General features: G+C 39.1%; 1 protein-coding gene across 2 annotated transcripts in view; it reads right to left on the bottom strand.

Moving 5' to 3' along the window:
* WARS2 (tryptophanyl tRNA synthetase 2, mitochondrial) overlaps positions 1–25,326 on the bottom strand; it is a 47,146-nt gene extending 21,820 nt beyond the window's left edge. The window contains exons 1-3 of one of the 2 annotated variants that reach the window (XM_010718674.3): positions 25,154–25,241; positions 19,031–19,117; positions 5,285–5,542 (exon numbers count right to left, since the gene is read on the bottom strand). In XM_010718674.3, the coding sequence (XP_010716976.1) occupies positions 5,285–5,533 (249 nt within the window). In that variant the 5' untranslated portion in view covers positions 5,534–5,542; positions 19,031–19,117; positions 25,154–25,241. Of the gene's footprint in view, positions 1–5,284; positions 5,543–19,030; positions 19,118–25,153 lie in introns of both variants that reach the window. The other variant, XM_003202691.4, reaches the window with a different exon arrangement.
* Positions 25,327–26,059: the final 733 nt, after the last annotated feature.

Raw genomic sequence — 26,059 nt, 5'->3', positions numbered from 1 at the left:
AATTTAACTGAACTATGATTTCTCCCCACTGAGCTCTAGTTATGTCTAGCCCAGTCCTATGGAAGAGAAAATGGAGGAATGAGAGAAGCAGAATAGTTTTCTAGATTAGTTACATACATTCTCCTATGACAGGAAGTTTTCAATGGATTATACTAAACTAAATGGACTTTAATGAATTTATAAGCCGTGATGCAATGGAAGCTTTTAATTCTCTCTGAAAATTGGACAAGAAGTATCCTGAATCCATTCAAACTCTGCCCACAATACAAAGCAGATGGATGTTTCTGGAAAATAATAGCAATAAACAATTAGCACACACATTTAAGCTGCCATATTTTGACATTTGGAGTTCAGGCTAAGACAAATTGGCAAATTCCCACCTCCCAGAGTTAGTACTTCAATTTGCCTTCACATTGCAAGAACACTCTGTTTGTTATACTAGAAAAATTAAGCTCCCCATCCAAAAGGCTGATAACTGCAATTTTCCACCCAGAAATTGAATGTGATGTTGTCTAGAAACTCACAGGACTTCTCAGAGAAGCACTAGGGCAAGCATATCAACTTCTGCCTGCTCAATCAACTCTGATGGAATTTTAGCTTCCCTTGGGATATTTAGCATGTGTTGATGAGGATAGGTAGGTGGACAGGAAGAATAGTCTGAGACCACATTAAAGCAAGAGCAGTTTCTAAAATTGTTTTGACTGTGAAGCAGATGAGACACAAGATGGTTATGGGTAAGAACTTAAATGTGTATGGTATCCACCAGAAATCAGAGTAAATGGGTTATAACATACAAGCTTACCATGTGTGCAGATTGCTTACTGTCTTTTTTTCTTCCCCTCACTATGCTTTTTGTTTTTATTAAAACATTCTATGTTTTATGAAAGAAGACTGTTACAGCTTTTATCAGTTATGGTACAATTTAAGGAATAAATTTCTTCTTTTTTATAGTATTCTTGGGATTTGTTGCATAAGTCATTAATCTGTTACTTCTCTTTCATGCCTGGTAGGCAAAGGCAGCTACTCAATATGTATCCTGACATTGTTTTCTTCAAGAGGAAAGAGGCTTTCATATACCTGGCAGCTGTGGTCTGAATCAAAATTTGTAATTTTGAAATATGCAATTTAATTTTTACAGAAATTGTCTCTCTTTCGTGACTTGTCTTCCCGCCTAGGAAAATGTAATTAAAAAACAAACAACTAGCAACAGTAATGAAGATGCTTTGCTTACTGGGAGGCCATTCTAGCGTTCAACATATGTCATAATTGTGTTTTCTTAGATACTTTAACTAGATGTACTTGCTTATAACTTCTCACAGATAGCACAGCTCCAAACACTGTCCTAAATATTCACCATCATCTTTATGATTTCTAAATACTTTCAAGTTCTCATCACCTGTTCATTCTAGCTACTGCTTCCAAAAGATGGAGATCAAATTAGTACAAGTGTAGGAGGCATTTACGGAACAGCTATGTACGTATACATAGACAAATATTCAAACAGCCATTTAGTTTCTGTTTATGTGTGTCATGAAAAACAGTAATTTACAAAATCCTGAAGCATACATAGCCAATTTTCATTAGGAGATAACCGAGCTGTATATATGACAAACAAGAATGCCACATGCCTTCAAACTCATATAAAAACATCAGCTGATCACTCCTCTTGCAAAGCATGGACATTACAGAAATCAGTTCTGGGTCTCAAAAGTAACCTGTAACCCCACCACTGTACCTTTTGGATCTGCTGTAAAATTGAGAGCTCCCTCTTCTCCTTATACCTTTTTTCCCCAATAGTCCATTTGTGTTTAATATTGTTCAGCCTTTTGCCTCCTGCTTGGATTGGAAATTATGATAAAATATGGGAAAATCTTAGAAGCATTTCAGATAGCTCTGGATTAGAGATTTGATCTGCATAAACTACGCTGTAAATAAAAGGCTACTGACAGTGCAATCCTTACCAAATGCGCAAGCTTTTGGAGAAGCAAGATAATCAATAATTTTTTCACATATGGCAAACATATTCCTGGAAAGCAACACAAGAAGCAAGAGAAAGAACAAAAAGAATAAGCTAAAACAAAAAATTCTTTTCAGCAGCTCTAGACCATTCCTGCCCAGTTTGGTCCAGAGAATCATTAAAGGATGCAGGATAATTTGCAATAGTAACTGTATGATCAATTCTCTTAATAGGAGCTTGCCCTTACTGCCATATTTTTACAGTGCAAGATTTTCATTCTGCTCTTACTGCTAACAAAAAAGGGCGCTTCCAGTCATTACTTGTAGCTTGTTTTAGTGATTAAAACCAAGTATGCTTTTCATAATCACATAATTGCATGGGGCTTATTGAAAAATGAACTCAAGTTTTAATCAGAAGTGACTGTGGCAGCAGCACTTTGTGATCTACACAAGTGCAATTTTCAAGATAGAACAGAAAATACAGCAAGAACTGTAGCATGCTAATCTACTGAGAACTCTTTTTGATACTGAATTGAACTGATAAAACAGAAAGCCACACTACCAATCACCAAACATGTTAAGCAGCTCTCTATTTGCAGATGGATTTCTTTTTTTTTTTTGTCTTGCTGTCCTCTGAAAGCACAGCCATGTCAGTATCCAGCCAGTTTATTTTGTTTTTACACCTAGGCCAAATGCTTGCAAACAAAACTGGGTCTTTTTTAGACCATCTTCAGGGACTGCTACAGTTGCTGAAAAAGAGAGATCATCTTTTCTTCTCTTTTCTTTTCTTAAAGTAGTAATTATCAATCAAAAAGTCAAGCAATAAACTCTTAATTAGCAATAGCTACAACCTATCTCACAACTTTATGCAGCAGAATAATCATTTTAATATTATGTCATTCCATAACTTACTATTTTTTTTATCCTACTAATGCAATTATCACATCAGCAATGTTCCTGTCTCCTTTCCTCGCATCAGCAGCTACATGCAGATATTCCTTTTAATTGCTTCCAGAGCCGTGTCTGGTCCTGTTAATGCAATTGTAACAGGCCAAAGTGCATCTCTGCGTATACTTGACCCCCACATACAGCTTCAAGAGTTGTTTTTGGGAAAGCAACTTCACTGCAGCCTGAACCTAACAGAATGGTCTGGATTCATAAACAACTGGCATAGTCCCACTCTTTGCAGTATGACAAAAAGCTTACAAAAATCTGCAAAAATCAGCCACTTCTGAAAGCTGTACTGATACACTTGTGGTACTAATAAGAACATGGTTCAAAACATCAAACTATAGAAAGCAAATATTTAATCTAAAGCATTATGTAACAAGAAAAAACATATCTGGACAAACTGTAGTACATTTAACAAAGACCAGCCAACACATAAAATAGCATCAACTTTGGTGGCACTTCAGAAGTGGCACCTCAGGTACGTAACAGAGCCCAACAGATTTTTCAAGTTAATTCTTTCAGTCCTTTCCTGAATACATTTCAGACTGCACTGCATCCAAGAAGTCCCATAGCCCAATTACGGGCTTCAAGAAATGCAATACTTTCATGCTTGTGCTGAATTGAGTAGATGTTCACTTATTTTAACATCAGTTCATTATTGTATTTATAACTTCAGTTTGATACGTTAGTTTATATGCTTCAGTGGATAAAAAGGTTTTTCCTTATCTATTTTCTCCATACCACCTTCAGTTTTATAAACCCTTTTTCATTCCTCTCTAACCACGATCTGCAAATCATTTCTCTTCTCACTTTCACACTGAAGAGACCTCGGCTGTGTATTTAGTTACTGATCAGTTAGTTCAATAACTAAAGGAATTGTTCAGCTGCTTTTAAAAAAAGAACAAGAAAAACAATCCAGACTGGTTTTTACTGGACTATTTACTGGCTTGTAACTCATACTGAAATTCCAGTTAATGTCAGCATTAAAATGGATGAGATTAAGACAGATTAGAGCCAAGGTAAAACTCAAACTTTTAATTTGAAGTGACGAACAGATTTGAACAAAGGCTGAATTAATCATACCTCTATTGGAATTCTGTGTTAATGTACCGGGGATTTATTTTCAAATCCAAAGGAAAGGGCAAAGCAGGAAGTAAATCTCTCTTCATCAATTCAAAATCCATCAAGGAGATGGAGTCACGATTATCATTTGCAGTTTAACAACAGAAAACTGTTGGTAAAGAAGCATGTTCAAAGGAGAAATGGAATGGCTGAGTTTCATCTCTCATTGACAAAATTCAGACCCTGCATACATCACCTTTGAAGTACTACTGCAAGTCTGTTTAAAGAAGTCTTCAGAACAGCAGAAGCTATGACTCATCTGCCTCTGTGGGAAACTGCAGAAGTTTGCCAGTTTATGGAAAGTTAACGGGGCAAGAAATTAAGTTATGTTCCAGGAAAATGCAGCATGTGATAGATCAGGCTGACATGTACCAAGTAAGAAGGCAAGTTCAATACTTCACGGGGTGATTAGATGAAGAAGCAACTATTTCACCAGGAATTACCTAGATCAGGTTGAAAAAAAGATGTGTATGAAAAGGAGGTTACATCAAAAGAGGGGGAAAAATCCCAGAGAAAACTCAACTTCCTACAGTTTATGATGTGGAACTGACACAAAGCATCCCATGCTAATCACTAGTAGTAGATATTGTGCTGCTAGCAGATTGAGTGGTAAATGCCAGTACAAAAACAAAAACGTGTTTTACTTGCCCTTATGGTTGTACAAACTACGCTTATGCATTTAAGCATCAACCTTTTGTGACCAAGGTGAAACCTATGGAGGTAAATTAATACTTAACAGGTCTTTTCAGTGTGTTATTCATAACATGTTGTATTGGTTTTACATGGCAAGGTTTTGGTGTCAGTGGGGCTGCAGGGATGGCCTCTGTGAGCAGAGCCCTGTAGCTGCCCCACATCAGATCAGAACCAGCTACAGTTGCTCCAAAAGTAACTTGAGCAAAATATCCAAAGCTGAGCCATAAGTGACACTGTGTGTGTCTCTAGGTGAGCAGATTTAAGAAAGGAGAAAACTCAGTGATGAGTAGAAGCAGCTGGGAGTCCTGTTAAGGAAGAGGAATGAGAGAACACTGTGGTGGGCACCTGGTATCCATAAGACATGCACAAGCATCTTACTTAGTCTGAGAAATTTAAAACATACTTCTGTCCAAACAGACTTCCTGATCATAGTTTCAGCTAACATTTTCTAGGACCACAAACACAGACAGCAAAAGGAATTTGGTAATAATGCTATGTTCATTCATTAACATATCTGGAAAGCCACTTAACCAGAAACAATTTTAACATAACGAGCACTAACCAGTGACTGTCTGAACAAGAAGCACTTCCTTGGGTCAATCCCACAGGCAAGGATGGCAGCAGTGGTGTCCAGTACGTTTTGTCGAAGGACAGCTGGCTCCTTGGGCATGGTGAGAGAGTGCAGGTCCATAATGCTGTATAACACTGAGTTGTACTTTTCCTGCAGATTCACCCAGTTCTGAATAGCTCCAAGGTAGTTACCAAGATGAGGCGTCCCAGTCGGCTGGATACCAGAGAAAATCCGATCCATTACCACATTCTGTTAGAAAGTAGTAGTAAAATTAACAGAAGCACAAATATATATATGTTTTTAAACTCATTAATTAACTCATTAATAAAGCCTTACTTGCACTTGTCCCTTCTTTCTGCTTCCAAATGTACTAGAAAGCCCTCTCTAGGGATGCTTAAAAGTAGGTGCAAAAAGTCAGTCAAAATACTCTACCTTACCCCAGGGACGGACAACTAGCACGATTTTAAGAAATCAGACTGTATATATAAACAAACACAGCTATAAACAAGATCAGTGAATACTAGGTTTCAGAAACCAAGTGGTATATTCATCTTTTCTTCACTTTTTTTACTTTGTGCTTCTCTTTAATACATTGCCCACTCTGATACTGATACTTAAGATCATAACAAAGAGAACATTTTTATTATAAACATATATAGTATCCAAGTTGATTGCCATCTTAACTCCCATGAACACTGCAGCCTTATGCTAGCTACAAAGAACGTTTGGAGTGGTTCCTGAAAGAAAACTACTTCTTGACTCAGAAGTCAAGACCATCAAAGTCTTCAAACTAACCATCTTGGCAGCAGGTGAGTTTCTAAAGGGTTCTGTAAAGAAACCTTACCACAGCTTAGGATCACATGAATACACAATACCAATAAAAAATGAACATCTGAAGGGAGTTCACAGGGAAAAAAAAAAGAAAAAAGATTAAGAAGCTGAGGTTGTGAACTGAGATTAAAAAGAACTAAAAAAAAAAAATCACTTGGCTAAGTGACAGTTACATCTTGGAAAATTTGTTTTCCTGCATCTTTGCGCTCCATCTGACCATTTCTCAGAACCCTAAGCTGTCACTGTATGATCAATTACCTCCTGACCCTTCCAAAGAATTCCACCATATTCAGAAAGTAATTCAGCAATGTTTTATAAGAAAATGCTTGCAACGTGCCAAGTTATGAGAGTATGCAAGACTGCTCAACTTATACATGAGGGTCTCAGCAACCTCAACAGGTAGTCCCAGTACAAAGCTGTACGATACAAACTGTCAGACTCAGGTGTGCAATGGGAACATCTATTTCATTGTATTTCTGGCTGCATCATTTCTTTCCTGATTAATTTTATAAGAAACCTCTATTAAAAAATAGATTATTTATTTATTGATATAATCTGTTTCCAATCCTGTGAATCTGTTATAAATGTATGGGCCGAGGGGGTTTAGGGGGAGTGAAAAGAGAAAAAAGAAGTAGTAATTCAACTATGAAACCACATAAAATGGCAGTAAGAGTCAAGGACAAGTATCAGTATTTTTAACTATTAAAAACAGGACTCCAAATTGACTGCATTCCCTTAATTCTTTTTGACTCAGACAGACTCAAGAAAAATGACTGAGAAAGTGTTTCAAAGTAGAACTTTTTTCAAACATAATTTATAGTTCTGAAAAGCCTGGTCAACTTCCTTCAGAATTTGCTGAAAATTTCTCCCTGCTTTAAAAGTAAGCCAATTTTTCAAATCAAGACAGTTTTCTTATCCAATGTATTAGTGTTTGTGCTGACAGGTAAGAGGAAGTTCGGGTTGGCAGCCATGCTAATTTCTCTCATAAGTGCCCACACGTTTAAATCCAGGCAATAACCTTCCCACACCATCCCAAATAACAGCTTGACTTCTAGGTCTATTTCTGAGTCAGTTTCTAGGTACTCTTGGAGGACCTCTAGCCTTGTAGCTGTCAGGTAGTCAGTGCAGTGAAAAATCACACCATTTCCTCAAACAGCAATTCTAACTCCCAGTTCTTGCGATGAGGTCCTCGACCACCACACTCCTTTTCTGCACATTACAAAATATGCAATCCTTATATTTCTTGTTCGCCAAGGAACCCATAGCAGCACATTTATCACCACTGGCAGAAGCTATGACCTGGCCCAAGGACTGCAGGTAACTTGCTGTTGGCCAAGTGAGGCCAGATGCTCACCTAGAGCAAGAGACAGAAAGAAGCCCAACATGCATAAATGAAATGAAACTTAGTAGAAACTCAAGATTCACCAGGGTTCAGAGCTGTGATGTTAAGGACATAGAGCAGCTGTGAAGCAACGCAACAGGTATTTAACAGGCATAACATTTGTCTTTTGCTTCCCATATTCCAATTCTTCACTAGGAGAACAGAGCTCAGAAAAGAAACAAGATATAAATAGATGATTACTGAAATAGTGTTCTGGACCCACAGGGATCCTGGAACAACTAGCTTTTCCTCAGAGCACATCTCCTATTCTCATGTTCCTGTCTCTCTTCATTCAGCTCAAACCCTGATGCTCCCTTCCTCCTTCCTTTCTATCCACAGTGCTGCTTGTTTTCCAGCTTTCCAGATTTATATGCCTGTTTAACCACACTATTCTACACAAGCTACAGTTGCCCACAGCCCCTCTCATTCTCTTTTCTACATAGTTTTGCACCTCCCATGTTCTCCTAGTATTTTCTTCTGCTGCTCATTCTTTCCCATGCCCTGCTGCCCAGCAGGGCACAGCACATCAAGACAGTAAGGAGGCACTGATTAAGGAGGCTACTACTGCTTTGAATGCAGTGACAATACAGAGAAGGATTCCAAACTGCACTGTTAGAATACTGAAGAAACTTTATGACATTGTAGAAATCTACTGTGGACCTGCACCAAATAAAGTACATTTAGATGACTATGTTAAAAGATGGTGCAGAAATGTGCACATCTTTTGAGTGTAGCATAGACAAAGTATCGTGTAAAATGTCCCCTTGTTATTGCTTTGTTTCCCTCATGGACTCTGAAGCTCCATGCTGCTCCAGAGCACAAATAAGTCTATCCCTTGGGGTAAGTGTCTGCTGTACCAGAAAGCTGGGATCACGGTGTACTCCACAGATCTGCTTTAAAACCTCCACTTTAAAACCATGGAGGACAGCTCTACCCACGAACCTCCTCAGGCCCAAAGCCTTTCAGCCTCTGAACTCTTGTAGTCTTAGTGCTTGCAACATATGTTTCCCAAAACACGGTCAGGATCTTCCCAGATCACTGCCCACTTTGTAGATGAAGTCACTATGAACGTATCAGTTGTATTGGCAAAACTGTCCCCTGCGTGGAGTATAATATTCTCAAATAGATGGTACAAATGCAATAGAGACATTTTAACAGACAGTCCAAAATCATTTTTCACTAACAAAATCAAAAACATTGGTGTCTCAGTATATCTTGCACGTTCAAGTTCTGCCTTAACTCAAAATACTTGAAGGGTGACAATGAGCTAATTAAAGATGGGTAAAACTATAAGTTAATATTTGCTGACACGCTACAAGCTGGAAAGAAAACATCCATGCACAATGTAAAATGGACGCAATTTAAAATAAACAGAGAATGAAGTTTTCTGTCTACCCAGGAAACAGTCTACCAGTGAACACAAGCACAGCATCTTTAATGGTGCCTCTGTGTTCAAATGGTAAACGACCACTTATAAAAGGTTTGTTCAGTGTATGGGCAATAAATAATCAGTCAAGCATGAGAATCAAACAGTAGCAGCATTATAGCAAGTCAAAGCTCAGCAATTTCTTAAAGTATGGAACTTTAAGTTAACAGAAACAAGTAAATCCAATAATAAAAACTGAGCCAGGCTACACTAGCAAATCACTACAAAGAGCAAATCCACACTGGCTGCCAGCTGAGGGACCATTTGACTAGAAGTCTTTCATCTTTCACTCCTTTGATTCTCTTCAACAACATAAAACATGAGATGTTCAGCAAATTGCATTAGCAAAAGTCTATATTAAAAAATACAAAAATACCCACCCTTAAATGAATCTTGAATTTCTAGCACTAAAAATATACAGAGAACATTGCTCCTTTGGAGAGAGTTTACATTCGCTGTTTGTTCACCCCATGAGAGGCAGCGGGCAGCAGAGCAGCGTGGCAGGGGAGGGCTGCCTAGTACCATGAAATCATAGCACTGGAATGTGCTATGTCAGGAGATGAGAGCTGGGTGCACTGAAGCTGGAAAGGGATGAAAACAAAAGGAGTGAAGACTTCCCAAAGGGGCAGAGCGAAAGTCACAAGACATGAAGTTTCAGCCCATAGGCACTCACTCATTCAAATATCTGTAGTGAGCACAAGTGTGAGCCTGCTGGTCCTGTGTTTAACTCTGGATGGTGTGTGCACCTACACCATTAATGCTTTATGTAAACCCACACTCCTATCAAAAACATGGTATCCAACAAGTGTTTTAACATATATTACTTGTTTTCTCTCTGTAAGACTTCTGCATGGCAACTCCAAAACACCACAGTGATTTTCCTAGCAGCATTTCTAAAATAAGTTTGGTCTAAAACTTGTTAAAATTCACGTGTTCTCTTACCTCTTCACTAGGGATTGAACATTGCTGCTCCTCTTGCTGGAAAACCGACAACATGGAAATGCACCTGATCTACCAGGACTAAGTGTTGTGTTCCTGTCCCAGAGCATAACAACCCAAATACCCCACACCTACTTTGAAAGCAAAAGACCATACTGGAAAAGACAGTTGCTTCAAACTCCAGTCCTGCTGTCTTGGGCCAAAGCTCAGCTTTTCTCAGTAGGCCACGCTGCAGTCAGGAGTCAAGGCCTCACTTTGGCTGTCAAATCCACCCTCATTCCCTGCATCAGGCAAAGATGCCAGAACTGGAGAACTCAGCAAAATCCCTTCTACAATTCTAATAAATCCCCCTTCCCTTCTCCAGGCTGAGCTGCACACCTCAGAAAGCAGAGACAGGCCTCTCTTGATGAGCCCACAGAGATACTTCCAAACTCTTCAAGCAGCCCAATGTCTCAGCACAGCCATGCAGTGCTTTGGATGCTCGTAGCTGCACACGTTGCTTTTCCAATTGCGTTTAAAAGCTTTTTGCATCCTCCAGAGCAGGATGTCATAAGCTCCTTAAACTATTTGCAGCTGTAGAAGAAGTTTGACAAAAAGTTTCTCTATTTCATTCCATGACTTTCAGCTGACTCAAATTTACTTCGTTAATAGCCTCTAATTTAGACATCTGTACAATCCAAATATGTGTTATTCAGATACATGTATTTGATATCTAGACAATGACAGTTACAGAATATCTTTAAAAAAGTTATACTGTCCACATGAAACATTTACAAACATAAAATTTTACATTTAAATACTTTGTAGTCTCTTTAAAAGAATCTGTGGAAACGTCTTTCTTTTGAATTAAACATTACAGATTCTGAAAAGGGCTTAGAAGTTATGGAAATATACAACTAATCATGATCTAAAACTGTTCTTACCAAGCTAAAAATTCAGTGGAAAGCAATAGAAGAACTCATCACTGCAAACGTTTCATTCTGTCTTTGATCATAATGATAAAGGACTCTTTCCATGAGCTCAGCACCACATCTGCAATGCTTAAAAGGGCAATTCTTCTTTTGTTTATTAATATAAGAAGCCACCTCTGTCTCTTTTTAAAATTATAGGAAGTTACTAATTTTATTTAAAAAAACTTTTTTTTTTTAGATTCTGCACCAGGAATAATTTATTATTATTATTATTTTAATTGCTCAGGATAAGACCCAGGCCAATATGAACTGTCATCATACCAGAAGGCAAAGCATGGACACAAAATCTGGTGATTTAGTGAGGGAACTAGTGATTGGGAAGCTTCAAACTGCACCCACTCGAAAGAAAAAAACAATTCAAGCCTCTGAAAATGCTGAGAATGATACTGAAAAGACTCAAGCTGATCAACAAAATTTTGGTGCGCCAGTTCTTAGTATCCTGGCTATGCCTGTCACATTTAGTTTGAGGAATTCAAAGAGAGCTGGATTGAAGTTAGATATTCCTATCTGGCGTGGTCAACAGATAATTGCTTCTCACATATGTTGTAAAATCAGTCGTAACACAGTTCATCTGTTTCTCAAAGGAGTCATGCAATAAAATCAATAAAAGCATTCATAGAGATTAAGACCTGCTTCTTTGTAACTCCACATAAATATTGCCATCACACACTTGAAATGACATCAGATGAGGATACAGCTACAATGATAAGGAAAGCTTATGCTACTTTCATCTTTTACTTATTTTTAAAAACTGAAAAAGCTAGCACCCATTCAAGGAGATAGGAGAAAGCTGCCAATGGGACTGCTTTTTCCTTTTCATTCAGTATAGAGGAATACAACAGACCATAAGATTATGACCTTAATTCCAACCTAAAACAATGCAGGCAATACATCTCAGCTTTTCAGTCTACTGGTACTCAGTGAGGGGGGAGATGAACATTTTCAAGACCTCCCACTGGCCAGATATGGAGAGATACAAATCAAGTCCTCAAGAATCTTCCGCTAATTATATCCCCTAGGTAACTGAAGGTAAGGATAAAGCTTCTAAGTAATTGATTTCTTTAGTCTCTATTCATAATTCTAACCCAAGAAGCCAACTGATGGGAGATACACCTCTGCAGCTATATAACGTATTTAACAAATATTTTCCACTTAGTTTAATAATAAAAAAAAAAGTTATGCTCACCTTTGGGCTGAAAAAGCAGCAAGAGATTTCAGACCTATAAACTTCACTATCACAGAAGACAATGGCAGCATTACAATAGCTGTAATACAACAACAGCTGCAGCAGAAATCCCTCTGCAACCCACCCTGCTGTGAATGGTGTCCATTCACATGCTATAGCATTTAGCCCCCTGCTTTATTTTGATAGCCATGCCGTCGGGGCAGAACAGGTGAAGAGCCAAGCGCAGCCCACAGCATCCGAGCTAATTCTAAACACAGGTGGTGGGCAGGACGGCAAGAACAGGAAGTCAAGAGGAGAATCACTGCTGACACGAACGACAGGCAAGATTGATGGCTTCCCTCTCTAGTTTTCCCCACTGTGTTGGCACGCAGGGGGTGGGGGAAAGGGACGGAGAAGCTGCTGTGCCGGCGACATAACACATCGCACAGCCGCCTCAGTGCGAGCACTGATTAATGAGGCTGGAATGACTCAGGAAACAGCAAAGGATCATTCGCAGACGTTGCTCTTCTCGTTACAGTTTTATCTGCGGCGGTTCATTTAGCTCTCGTTCTCCTGAGCTGCAGCAAGTTCAAAGTTGGCAGAGGAAAAGCAAACGTGAAAGTCAGAGGGAAGAAAGAGCGGTATTAAGTAAACACAGACTCAAGTTAAACACACAAATTAGGTATTTGGAAATTTCAAACATGAAGATCCTCCCAACAGGGATCAAAAAGGGAGGAAAAGAAACAAAAATGAAAAGCTTGCCTCAGCCTCGGAGACAAAAGAAATTCTTTGGCTGACACAAGTTCCCAACAACTGCAACTCTTGCATCTGTCTAGGATTTTTTATTTCTCTCATTAATACTTTGCAACTTCAAAGCTCTCGGTTCTGAAGCGATATGCTGGCCTGTTAATCTTGGCGTAGCAACAACCTGTCTACAACCAGCTATTAGGCAGCAAAAAGCAGGGGACCCAGAAGAGTCAGATTTTACTAGCTAAAACATATATTTTAAAACCTAATTGGGTCGATTTAAGTGTTAATGTTATTAGAGATAGAAAAAAAATTAAAAGGGAACCTTACCACCTCTACATACTACAAGCTTTTCTTCATTTATTGCCTCTTAAGCAATTACTTCTCCACCAGCATGGTGCAGGAGCCGTTAAAATGTATTTATCTCGATCTCTTAATGCAATACATCAAATTCATCTGGTACAAATGCCATTTCATCATGTTTAATTCTTAAAATTAGGGATTAAAGAGCTAACACTAAATCAGAAAGAAAACATATTTATGCCAGGGCAAGTTTTCAGATAAATATCTTCTTAGAAGGGATTAACTCACCCTCAGAAACCAAACAAATTTAAGATTTAAAGAGCACTGCCTGGTACCCTTTTCATGAATGTCAAATGTATTTATATTTAAACACAAGTAAGATTTTAATATTTATATTTAAAATGAGAAACACATTTAATGGAGAAACATTTACAGCATATACTAACCCCACTCCATAAATTTAACTCTGCCCTCTAGGGCTAGCAAAAGACTGCAGCATAACTGGGCTGGGGTTAGGCTGCCCTCTCACGCTGCCTCGTTAAAGATGACTAAGCAAAGAGATCCTTTCATGTGGTGCGCTGCGTCCCACAGCCGTATTCTCCCATTTGCCTTTATGAGCCCCACGTGCCGCTTAACGTGCTGGCAGCAGCTGTACTGGCAGACACAAGGACTGACTGCCCGCAGCACAACTCCTGCCGCCGCTACACAGCAGGCACCCCTGGGCCCAGGGCACTCAGAGAGCCTTTCTTCCAGCAGCGAGTTGAGCAGGTGACACGAACTCTGGCTGGGGGATGCGGAGCCTACAGAACAGAAGAGCTGGCCACACAGGTCTGAGGGTGAGAAATGGAGTTTGTCATTGGCAGAACTGCAAAGTTCGATGAGCACTTGGCTCAGCGTACGTAGGTTACATCACCAACTGCTGTAACCAAGCTCACCCTCAAAGTCTCCCATGGCAAGGACAATGCTTGATTAGAGTCCTACTTCTTTGGGTGCTGTGCCCTACCACTCTCCTACTGGAAGGATAGCATTCCACTGCACCAGTTTAAAGTAGAGGCAGACCCTGGAGGGGCACAGTTAGAGAGCACTGCTCCTGCACTGTCTGGTTTGAACAGATAGGCACAGAGCTGCAGACTGGCTTAAATGGTTTACAACAGGCAGCAGCTTATCAGCCTTAAAACCATTTATTCTATATAGAGTCATAGCACATCCCAAGTTAGAAGGGACCCACAAGGATCACTGAGTCCAACTCCTGGCTCCACAGAGTACCAGCAAAACACAAACCCTATGTCTGAGAGCAGTATCCAAATGCTCCTTGAACTCCAACAGCTCGAGGCTGTGTCCACTGCCCTGGGCAGCCTGTTCTATGCCCACCACCCTCTGGTGCAGAACCTGTCCCTAACCCCCAGCTGCTGGACAAGCGGGACAAAATTTGAGTCTACATTTCAAAAGAGTGATAAAAAAAGGCCATATCAGTGTGACCAAGTCTAATGAGAGATCTCAGAAATAAGACTAAGGAGGAAAGCTTGTAAGAACTGAGGTTTAGTCCAACGGAAGGAAGAGCAAAGATAGACAAGATCTTAAACAAGCCTTAAATATGTAGTCTTAAACATATTACTTTTGGGATCATGGTTAATAGGATCAGAAAAAATGAGCTTAAGTTGCAGTAAGAATGATTCAGAACAGATGTAAAGAAGCCTTTATCAACAGTAAGAAAAAAACATTTCACAAGAGTGTTTACAAAGGTTCTGACTGCCTGCACTAGTGAAATCTTTGTAAGACAATATTACATGAGATACGTTGATAAAGATGTAGGGGCAGCTCATTTTTAGTTAGATACAGAAGAATGCCCAGATCATTTCTAGGTGGGTCTCTTCCAGTCTTCCGAGTCTATTATTTTACATAGGGATGGTGAATGTTAAAGTTAGACGACCAAGGAGGCAGGGAGTTCTACTTAGATAGGCTAAATATCATGGTAATTCAAGTTTTAAGTCTTTCTACTCATAACTGACAAAATTTGAGAATTAAGGTCTTGTCACAAGTAGCAGCTAAACACTGAAATGCTTTGAAAAAACACTGTGTATTGTTGAAAGCTGCCAAATACCAGTTAACATTTACTGCTTGTAGTCTAATAGATAGATACCCTCTGCTTTAATAGAATAAAATTGATAACCCGTGAAGAACTAGTACTTGATTTGCTGCAAGAGACAGGCATCATGATCAAAATGTAAGGTCATATTGTATTTATAAATTCAGGCTATTAGATAAATGAAATGTTGATCTGCTTTTAATAGACGAAACCATTTTAAGTATAAAAAAACACTGAAGTCTTAAAAAGAAAAAAGCTAAAGATCCCCATAACTAAATGCTTCCCTCTCAGAGAAAACTGAGAAGTTTTATGGTTTTGATCACAGTAGTATCTAAATGGCTTAAAAACATCTGATCACTGTTCTTCCTCCTCTGACCTCTAGCTGAAATTGAGTTTATTATATCTCTTACATATTTTGCTTGAATAAGGAGTGTGCATGCTACCAAGATTACCCCATGAAATATAAACAAAGACTATCAACTTACAACTAGAGGGATGCTTTTTAAAAAATATTTTTTGTTTGGAATTTCTATGTTTCTTGAAAATATTGCCCTAGAAACTTAAAGAGCTGCTAATTTCCTCTCCATTATTTTATTAGGTAATTACCTTATAGCAGAAAAAAGTTGTCTTCATTCACGTGGGGGCCAAAATTAACACAGCTGTTTAAAAACTTTCACATTATGGTCACTGGCAGAAAAACAAAGTTTTAGAATCACTTGATGTCTGTTGAGCAGCCTTACGAAGTGGGAGTCTCAGTCAATTCCATAATGGTGCACAAACACAGAAAGAAAATGCCAAAAATGGCCCTCCTCTATGCTTAAGAGAACTTTATCAATTTAAGTACTTTAGACTTAACGATTGCTTTTACCAAGGACTTGGACAGCTTTTAAAAAAAAAACCTTAAGTGAGAAAGGTAGTATTCTGAGACTTCATTTAAACTGTTTTTAAATCAGTGGAGCTTGGTCCAAAAATCACCGGTTTGGCTGTTTCCACAGAAAGGACAAACAAGAAATGATGAATGGACAAGGAGAACAAAACCAGGGAGGTTTGTTCATTCTCAAGTTTTGCCCTCAAAGAGCATGCAGCCAAAGCACATTCCCATGTCCAGGAACACAGAAGCTCATCTGGATGCTTCAGCTAAGATACTAACACTGATCTCTGAGATTAAATGCTCAGTTGAAGCTGTATTCTCTTCCTAAGGAATTTAAGTTTGGATTGAAGATAGGATGCACGCAGTATCTGGATTTCTACTGCCTATGCTTGACCAAGCAGGCAAGCATCTATTGAATTTAGAACTGCTGAAAATTTCGGTATATAGAGCATATTCTTTGCTTACAAGAGAAGAAGTTCTTGAAGGACTGATATCCAACGTGCACTAGCATTTTTTTGTCACTAGTACAATCAAATGCTGTTTAAAAAAGTCTGCCCTTGGTCATAAACCATTTAAAGAATGTGAAACAAAAGCAATACAAATAAAGACTTGTAGCAGTACAATAGCAGTACAATAGGAGTACATAGAAGTTTGCGTAACATAGCCTTTGAGATTAGAATAGCTGCAGCACATGCCATCCATGCTGCAGCATACTATAGTCACAATCCAGCTTGTGATGCACCATGAGCCCAGAAACGTCAAGTGAAAAGATCCCTAGCACTGTGTGACACTCCCTTGTTTTAAAGATGTGATCTCTCTCATTGACTTAAACTGTACTGCTCAAGCTGGCCCATAGGAAACCAGACAAATTGCCAACTCTCCAATTCCAATGTACTCTTCGTACATCAGAGTTAATGAAGTAGACTGTTTGTACTGAAGCTATCCATTCTCCTTTGAGTTCTTGTATGTGTTTTACTACAGACTTACAACCAACGTTTCATGGCCAATCATAAAAAAGATGCTCTGAAGAGAGATGCCACCTTTGGTTGTTCTGACCTGGCTTGATGCTTGATGAATACACAAAGTGCTGACGTTGCTTTAACTCCACAAAGATGTCAAATGTAGATATATTCTTAAAACAGAACGAAGAAAACATCAGTATAAATGTATAGAGAGCAGAAAGCATACGCGTTCTTGGTGGTAGCAATTACATGGGCTAATTTGTTGCCAGCAGAGATGCAAAATGAGATTCGGATAGGAATTCAGGGGGCTGGACCCTTCATTCCCCTTGCATAAGCAACAAAGAGGCTTTGAAATGTCTGAAACTGTTTTGTTCTTCCATGCAAAAGGAAAGCACCCTATGGATGCCTATTAACTAAAGTCTTTCCACATCTTGGCAAGTATGTGATTTCAAGAAAAATATTTGTAAATGGATAACCCAATTCAAGCAGAAGTCAAAGACCACCTTTGAAAGGAACTTTGATGTGGCTATAAAAAGATTATATTTAGGAAGGATAGAATAATGTGGTTCTGTCATCAGAAGTTTGTAACTCCCTGTAATTCTTTGCTGATGTTAATGTAAAAAACAATGCTGGTAAGCAGAAAAGAAAATACCCATGAGACCTTCTAGGATAAAGGAAGAATCCCTGAAAGAACTGTTTCTGCTGTTGTATAAGCACAAACCAGGCCATGCTAGCAATCTTGCTGCCAAAGGTCAGAAATATTAGAGTATCTACAAGCATGAAAAAAGCATCAGAAATACTTGTGTGAATCACTTGGAAGTCTGAGTCTTACTAACATGAAAATGTTGAAATATTGCTTCCAAGGCACAGCTACATGGCAAATGTCAAACTACACACCTTGTAAAAGGAGAAGTTGTGAGGATACTAGAAACTCAAATTTTTTGAAGGCTGGCCAACAACCTTCCAAGTGAGATCAACAGTAAAGCATCTGGACTGTGAGGATAACATTGTGAAAATGTTGTAACAATGTTTGACTGTCATAGGCAGTATGTGACCAGAAGCAATAGTGAGAACATTGCACTGAGTGGGTTCAGAATCAGATATTAATACTCCAACTGATGGAGTGGGAGTACAGCTACAATCTCATCTTACTCTTTTTTCTGAATCTTCTGAATACTTCTGGGAATTAGAAAAATTATACAGGAGCTCTGAGCCTCAGAAATGGAAACTTATCACTACCTAACCTTGGGAATTTTTTGTACAGGAACTGAATAACTGACACACAGCTAGGTGGGATTACTCCTTTTTGAAAGCTCAGTGAGAAGCACTGAAGTCACCTTCTATCTTGTACTGCATGGCTCCAAACTCCTTATCTGTAAAGAAGGTAATTAAACATTTCTAACTTGTTCAATTACGAAAGTGCTATCAAAATACAAATGGAGAATAACTAAGATTTCTTCTGCTTGGTTACAAAGAAATCATCATCACACTCGTAGTTCATCACAACATAACTCATGTGCAATCTACAAAATATAAGGAAACTTCTCTCAGCAATCCTTGCATGTAACACTAACTCTTTATTCAGACATCATGTAGACATCACTGAAACTATGAGGTCAGCTTTAACTCTGCGCTGCTTGTGACATCTCCAGGCTGTGCTACACTTGCTTCCACGATTCAAAAAAACTCTTGAAGCTAGAAGTTAAAAACAGACGTTTTATTTCTAGTAGAAATGGCTCACATTCCTCTTTCCCATTGCAGGTAGAACTGCAGCGTAAGCTCAAGGTGGATAACTTCAGAAGCAAAACTGCATTGAAGTGTGTCCAGTGGATGCATAGATTTGCTTGATACAACATAAAATGATAAAATCTGCTACATAATTTGTCTGAGCTAGGGACTCCAGGAATGGCATTGTTAAAATTAGTGACGGTCAACGGTTCAAATAATGAGAAAGAAAACAATTTCAATTCATTGCTTACAACCTCAGCAGAACTCAAACAAACAAACAAACAAATAAATAAATAAAAATCAATGATCTAAAGTGACTTAACTGACTTCATGTTTTGGAGTTTTCTTCAGCTTCTGATTCTGCCGTAATTTAAGTTCACTCCAGAGAATGTTTGTTCATTTAACCCTAGAATCCTAGGATAAACCAAAACTTGTGTCATGGAAAAAATAATAGTTGAATGTCTTGAACAGCACTTGCCCTGTTAGTAAATGGAAATTCAATACATCAAAGAAATAGCAATAAAATAAGATCCTCTAGATCTAGAGACAGAAGTGATCCACCACAGACTATAATTCACATAACATTTATCCACTATACACCAGAAAAATTTATGCACAACTTCAACATCCAGGACTGCCAGTGTAGCATCTCTCATTAAACTCACTCTGCAAAAACAAGTTAATAAAAACAGAAGTCTCTCAAGAGAAAAACAAAACAAAACAAAACAACACAACACAAGAAACTCAAAGCAAGAGCCAGAGTGGAAAAGAATGGTGGGACTCAACCCAAGCTCTGCCAAAACGCAAGAATAAAGGGCTGTTTCCTGCTAAAACATTCTACATTTGCCAGACTTTGTTGCTAGAACTCTATTCTGGAAACGAATAGGGCCAGCTCACTCCTCAAAGATCCTTCATTTTTGACTACATTGGGGGGGCTCTCTCCTGTGTAGCTGTAACAGTAGCCAAAATCTACTACTTTCCAAATGGGTTAGGAGATGCTAAAGGTTTCAGCCTCTGGATTAAACATGTTGCTAAATCCAGGCAGTTCCAGGAGGAACTGAACTTCAAATATCTATGCCCATCAGCAGTAGTCAACAGATTACAATTCAGGAAAATGGAAAATAAGACTAGAAAAAAAAAAGTAGCAATTTCTGTGCATGAATCCACATAAAAGCTACTCCTACTTGGAAGGCATTTCTCAGGTTTCTTAGATCTATCAAAAAATCCCATAGATCAGAACATATTGAACAACCTCATACTGGACTCCAGGATACAGAGTGAGTGTTTACTACTCTTTTTCTGGGCCAAAAGGACTTTACTGCCTCCAGGCTTCCAGAAGAAACAGATGCTACGCCAGGGACTGTCACAACCAGAAATCCAAAGTGGGCATTTCAACCCTCCGCTCATCCATCAACCTGAGTACAACTGCTTCAAAGGCTGTTCTGAAGCTGATCTGCTGCAGCAACCTGTGTACAAGTACAGCTTGTTACATGCATCTGGCGATTAATTTCCTCAATGGATGAGTGACCTCTTTGTGACAGCAACAAATTCAAGATGGGAGCGCCTTTAAATAGTTTACATTTATCTAAGAAAAAATCTGAATGATATTAAAAATTATGCTCTATACCACTACAGTTTTAAATTCAACCTTTTTGGTCCTTAAGGAGTGTGTGGTGATTTCAGTTCCTGCCTTTATCCATAACTCATATTGTACTATAGATAGAAGTGTTAAAGATTAAATTTGCAATCTGAAAAAAGGCATTTTAGTGATTGTTTTCAAAACAATCCTCCAGGTTGTTTTTTTTTTAATCTTCAATGCCTTTTTCATCATCATATTAATTATAAAAATATGAAACATGACCAACCATCAACACAACCAGTATAGTAATAATGGTGTGATCAGGCACCCTGAATAAAGAAGGAACAATACTTCATCAAAAAATGAATCATATTTCATCACAGCAACTAATCTGAAGTTCTCTTCTTAAATTACTAAGAATAATGGCTAGAACTGCTGAGGTTCACAAAGGGCTAGTAAAGTATCAGTAGACCAAAAAAGGACAAACATCTCTGTCTCCAAGATAACAAGAGAAGAAAAGCAGCCTGGGAGGTATTCTACTTAACATCATCAATTTGTAATTCTCCAGAATATAACTACAGGGAATAAAAGAACAACATGCAGGCTCAAAAACAGTCAAAAAACAACAGCAAACATGGATTTGTTAACAGCAGAGCATGCCAGACTAGGAGTCTAATTTTAGCCTCAAGACACATTAGGCATACAACTTAGCAGTAATGATATTGTCATAGTAAGAGGGACGTGTGAGGGCCAGGGAAAGCTTACCTATAAAAGAAGGAAGACCAGGGTAGGAAAAAAAGCAGCAAAATGAAACGTTTCTATTTCCTTTAAATGATGCTCTTAATATGAAAGGTCATAGAGGTATTGCAGTATTCTACAGTAACATTAGCAGTGATGACTGCCTTGCTACTAGAAAAGAAAAATGGTGCCAAAAGCTCCTGACACCTTCAGGAAGGCAAATAACATCTAAAAGTGGGTTTCACTAGAGGGTGGAGAGGCACTGGAATAGACTGCCTAGAGAATCTTGTGATGTCCCACTCCCAAGGTGTTCAAGGTCAGGTTAGATGAGGGTCTTGAGCAACCTGATCTAATGAGTGGCAGGGGAGTGGAACTGGATGGGCTCTTAAGGACCTTTCCAGTCCAAACCATTCTGTGATTCCAGCTGTGAGCCTGGAATGCAAGCTAGTGATGCATGAGAACCTATAATCAGAAGCAAGACCATATAACTCTTCAACTTTGCTGAGTTAACATCAGCAGTAAACTGGATGTTTCAAACATGCTCTGTAGCAAGATTAACGTAGATCAAAATGTCAAATGGCCCCAGTACATGAAGGGGTCACGTACAATGTTTACTGGACTTATCTCTGACTAATTTAGAAGGCCATTGTGGGGTACAGGGAAGAGATAGCTGCTCAATAGCTTAAGTTCACACCTGTACAAAAATGCATGGCACTTAGCCACAGGCACTGGTAGTAATGCTGACAAGCAAGATTTTCTTTCCATTTAACCTAAAGACACATACAGTTCATATGTTTACCTCATTCACATACTTAGATTTTTTCATCAGTAGCCATTATGGTTAGGAATGAAGGTCTAAAGATCTTTTTAGATTTGATCAATGGCCATTTCTTTTGATTTTATGCAATTTGGCATATACACTTACATTGATAGCAACAACTAGAGCTTTGCTGACAGCATTAAATCTCTGCTAATTCATGCGCTATCTGGTCATACACCAACACCTGACTGACTTACCTTACAGTAAATTTTCCAACTGACAGTTTATTTGAATTTCTAATAATTTTATCTGTAAATTCTTGATTTACCTATTAGTTACTATTTTTAAGAGTGCCTCATCAAAGAAACAAACTTGATGAAATGACCTCCCATTGATGAAGAATAAATCAAGGAATTTGAAAAGAAGGTCTGAGAATTCAAGATACTCAAAATACAATTAATCTTTCCAACAAATGGTATTTTCTTCTTAGGTACATATATTAGTTGCGTATTCTAGTTGTGTAGTAGAAATACATAGAACACTAAGTAGAGAAATTTTTCCACAGCCAGATAAACCTAGCCTGATGGACTGCACACTCCAGTGAAACACAGCTGAAATCACTGAAATTGTATTTTCTAATAACCATGACAGAACTGCCAAATGCTTAAAACATCAAATCTTTAAGGGCGACAGTAAGTACATACTGCTGAAACTTGAAGACAAATGCATTTCCAGCTTCAAATTTGAATATTCTTCATTAGCACACAGCAAATATATGATGCATTCCAAGCTGTCAATAGTTGAACTACGCTGAAGTCTGGCAATAGGAAGAGCATAAATTAGGAAGACAGGTTTTTTTTCTTCATAATAGAGTGTAATGCATTCCAGATAGCCATAAGAGGGCACTTATAGTGAGAGGAAAATGACAAAAGCCCAGAGCATAGTGGACTTGCAAATTTGAAAACAGAATAACAATTTAAAGTTCCACTGCTGTTTGAGGGAGTGTCCGGGGACAAATAGTAATACAACACTAACTTTGAGCTTCTTGGCTTTTAAATTAAAAGATTTAAATGATAATACGAAGGAAGTACATTCTCACACACAGACCACATATAAATTAGATAAGAGTAAACAGGTGATAAAAATCCTGATGAGCTGCTTACAGCGACAGAAGAAATTCAAGTCAGAGAGAATAGCTATCACAAAGCCAAGTCTGCTCTGAGCACATCTGTATACTATGTAGAAGCCTTTGCTAGAGGAATGACAGCAGGAGAGGTTATCTGCTAGGATACCGAGTGAATCCCAAAGAGCTACCACCAGTAGCTGGAAAGATATATAAGCCTTTTTACTACTTTTCGTGCAACTTTGGAGTTTTCCATTCTAAAAATGAAGAGACATTTGAGGCATCTTTTCAAGATCTGCATTTGCTTGCTTTGGTAAATTACAGGGAAACTGTATTCAAAAAATGAAGTTACAAACCTAGGAAGATTTACGTAAAATCAAAACACCTAAAGGAATGGAAACAGCTAACAAGCTTATTGAGTATCTTGTGTCAAGACTTCAGAGTAGTCTTATACATAAACTATTTTTGAAACAACAAAAATCCAAAATGTACATGAAAACCTTATTTCTCACCCATAGTAACCTCCAGTAAACCATAGGAAGCCTTCAGTTACTAAGTAAAATACTACTTATGAAAGATTTCTATAGGATAACATGTTCTCCTTTCCATCCCATTCTGCCTCCTCAGACTACTCCTTTATAAAATAGGAGTAAAAATAAAATAAAATACTCCTATATAAAATTGGACAGTCAAGGGCATTTGCATGCCATTAACTGTGTTGATAAGCAACTGAAATGCGCTCTCATTTTTTAAGTATAACCTTAAAATTCCTAATTCCGAAATCATTCATAAGCCCTGCAACTTGTAAGTTACTCAGACTTACCAAAATATACACAACTTTTTTGTGTATTACTGTGTTTTTCACTTGAAGTTTTCAGAATTACAATTTTATGATTGAGAGTAATAGATGGAGATTCTGCAAGGTCACAGAGACATCAACAATGAGAAAATGAAAGTCATATTTCATCTTCCACTTTTCCTATTTCTCCTCACAAGCAACCTGAAATGCACCTGGCCTGACACCTGTTTTAGATGAAGTATTTCATTTCAGAAAGAGAATATCAATCAGGATTTGGATGGTGATTTTCATGAAAAAGGCAAGTGTCCAGATAGAGAAAACAAATATTCCCTGAGATGAGGCAACATTGGTACTATCCACATGAGATTATTTTAATCACAGAATCACAGGGTTGGAAGGGACCTCAAGGACCATGAATCTCCAACCCCCCTGCTACAGGCAGGGCCACCAACCTCCACATTTAATACAAGACCAGGCTGCCCAGGGCCCCATCCAGTCTAGCCTTGAACACCTCCAGGGACGGGGCATCCACAACCTCTCCAGGCAGCCTGTTCCAGCACCTCACCACTCTCTCTGTAAAGAACTTCCTCCTGACATCCAACCTAAATTTCCCCTCCCTCAACTTAAAACCATCTCCCCTTGTCCTGCAATATTAATTAATACATTAATTCTTCCACTCATTAGCATGTCAAAAGTCAAGCTGCATAAAGAATCAGACTGCTAAAGCAAATAGCTCACAGAAAGCAAACTTCTTGAAGGAGGATGCCTCCAAATTACACGCTCGTTGGTTGCATTCCTGTATATCTGGATGATTGCTCGGGGAATCTCTCCAAATGCGATCAGTGCAATTGACTGCTCCTTTCCCACAAAAATCAGTAACTCTTATACAGCAAGTTAATACAGGAGGAAGAAGAAAATTCCTTATGGTTACACTCAAAATACAGGAAGCAATTTAAGCACAGACATAGAATCACGTGAATTAGAAGGGGCCTTTAAGGATCACGTAGTCTAAGTCCTCTGCAACGAACGGGGACAACTACAGCTACATCATCACGTTGCTCTGAGTACAGCCCAACCCTGAATGACTCCAACGACGGGACATCCATCACCTCTCTGGGCAACCCGTCCCAGTGCCTCACCACACCGATTGTAAAAAGCTTTTTCCTTACATCTAAATCTAAATCTAAATCTAAATTTAAATCTAAATCCCGCACCTCCGGACTCCTGGCCCCGTAGTGACCCAAACGCTCCAGAGCAGCCGTCTGGAGGCGGGCTGCCGGAAGGCGCCGCACCGCCCATCAGCCCCCGCGCATGCACACAGCCGGCAGCAGAAAGGGCCGGCCGCAGGCTGGGCTGGCGGCTGATGGTCCGTGCTGCTAGTTCATACGCAGCCTGAGAGGCCGGGAATGCCCCGCGCGGCGCAGGCTGCGGGCAGGGCGGCAGGCCGTTACCTGTGCGTGGGTCCCGCGGTGCAGGGCCCGGATCACGCCGCCCGGTGTCGCCATGGCAAAGGCGGAAAGGGGCGGGGGTGAATCGGGCCTGAAGCGCGGAAACGTCGGCGCGTGCGTCCTAGTGTGGTGCTCGTGCGGAGTACGCATGCGCAGCCCGGAGAGGCAGCTTGTGGGCGGGGCCGCAGGAGGGGCGGTGGCGGGGAGCTGCGGGCGGTTAATAAATCTTTTTACGTTTTAAAGGGAGGGTATTTTTGCTGGGCGTTGGGTCGTAACTTAGGTTTGTTTCCCGATACGGTGCTACAACATAAAATGTCAAAAATCTGCTTTTGCAAGTGTGTAATTACCAAGGAGAAAGCTTTGCAGCACCTCCTAAATAGAAATGCTCTAATGTTATTATCAACCGACGCACCAGATGTTGGTTTCAGGCAAAGTGATGAAGAATAAAGCTCTGTGGGTTTCAGTGGTAGCAGGCTAAAGAATGAAGGTACAAATCATAGGCATGAATTTAATAGGTATAGTTGTACAAAGGCAATGCTTCTCAGGCTTTTTCAGTATCTTTGAATGAGTATCACAGAGCATTCTAATTAAACTTACCAGAAAAGCACAGATTTAACATACTAAGGGCTGATTAGCTGACAAGCTTTCCAAAAATACTAGTCAAATTTGAATTGGGAGACTTTTTAGTGGACTTCTGTGGTGAACTTCTACAGTAGCCCTTGCTGTACCCTACTCAGTAGGGTCAGCCGGTGATCTAGAATATACTGATAATTCATAGTTGAAATCTGCCCTTGACACAAGTACTTGTAAATAATAGCAGAAACTTGGCCATCACTCAATTCATTCTGATAATCTGAGTATGTTAAAACAAAATATATTTTTAAAAAACTAAAACTGGAATAAAAACAT

The sequence above is a fragment of the Meleagris gallopavo genome, chromosome 1 (genome assembly GCF_000146605.3).
Source record: "Meleagris gallopavo isolate NT-WF06-2002-E0010 breed Aviagen turkey brand Nicholas breeding stock chromosome 1, Turkey_5.1, whole genome shotgun sequence".
Taxonomy (NCBI): domain Eukaryota; kingdom Metazoa; phylum Chordata; class Aves; order Galliformes; family Phasianidae; genus Meleagris; species Meleagris gallopavo.
Note: the sequence above shows the minus strand (reverse complement) of the source record. Positions and strands in the feature narration are given on the sequence as shown.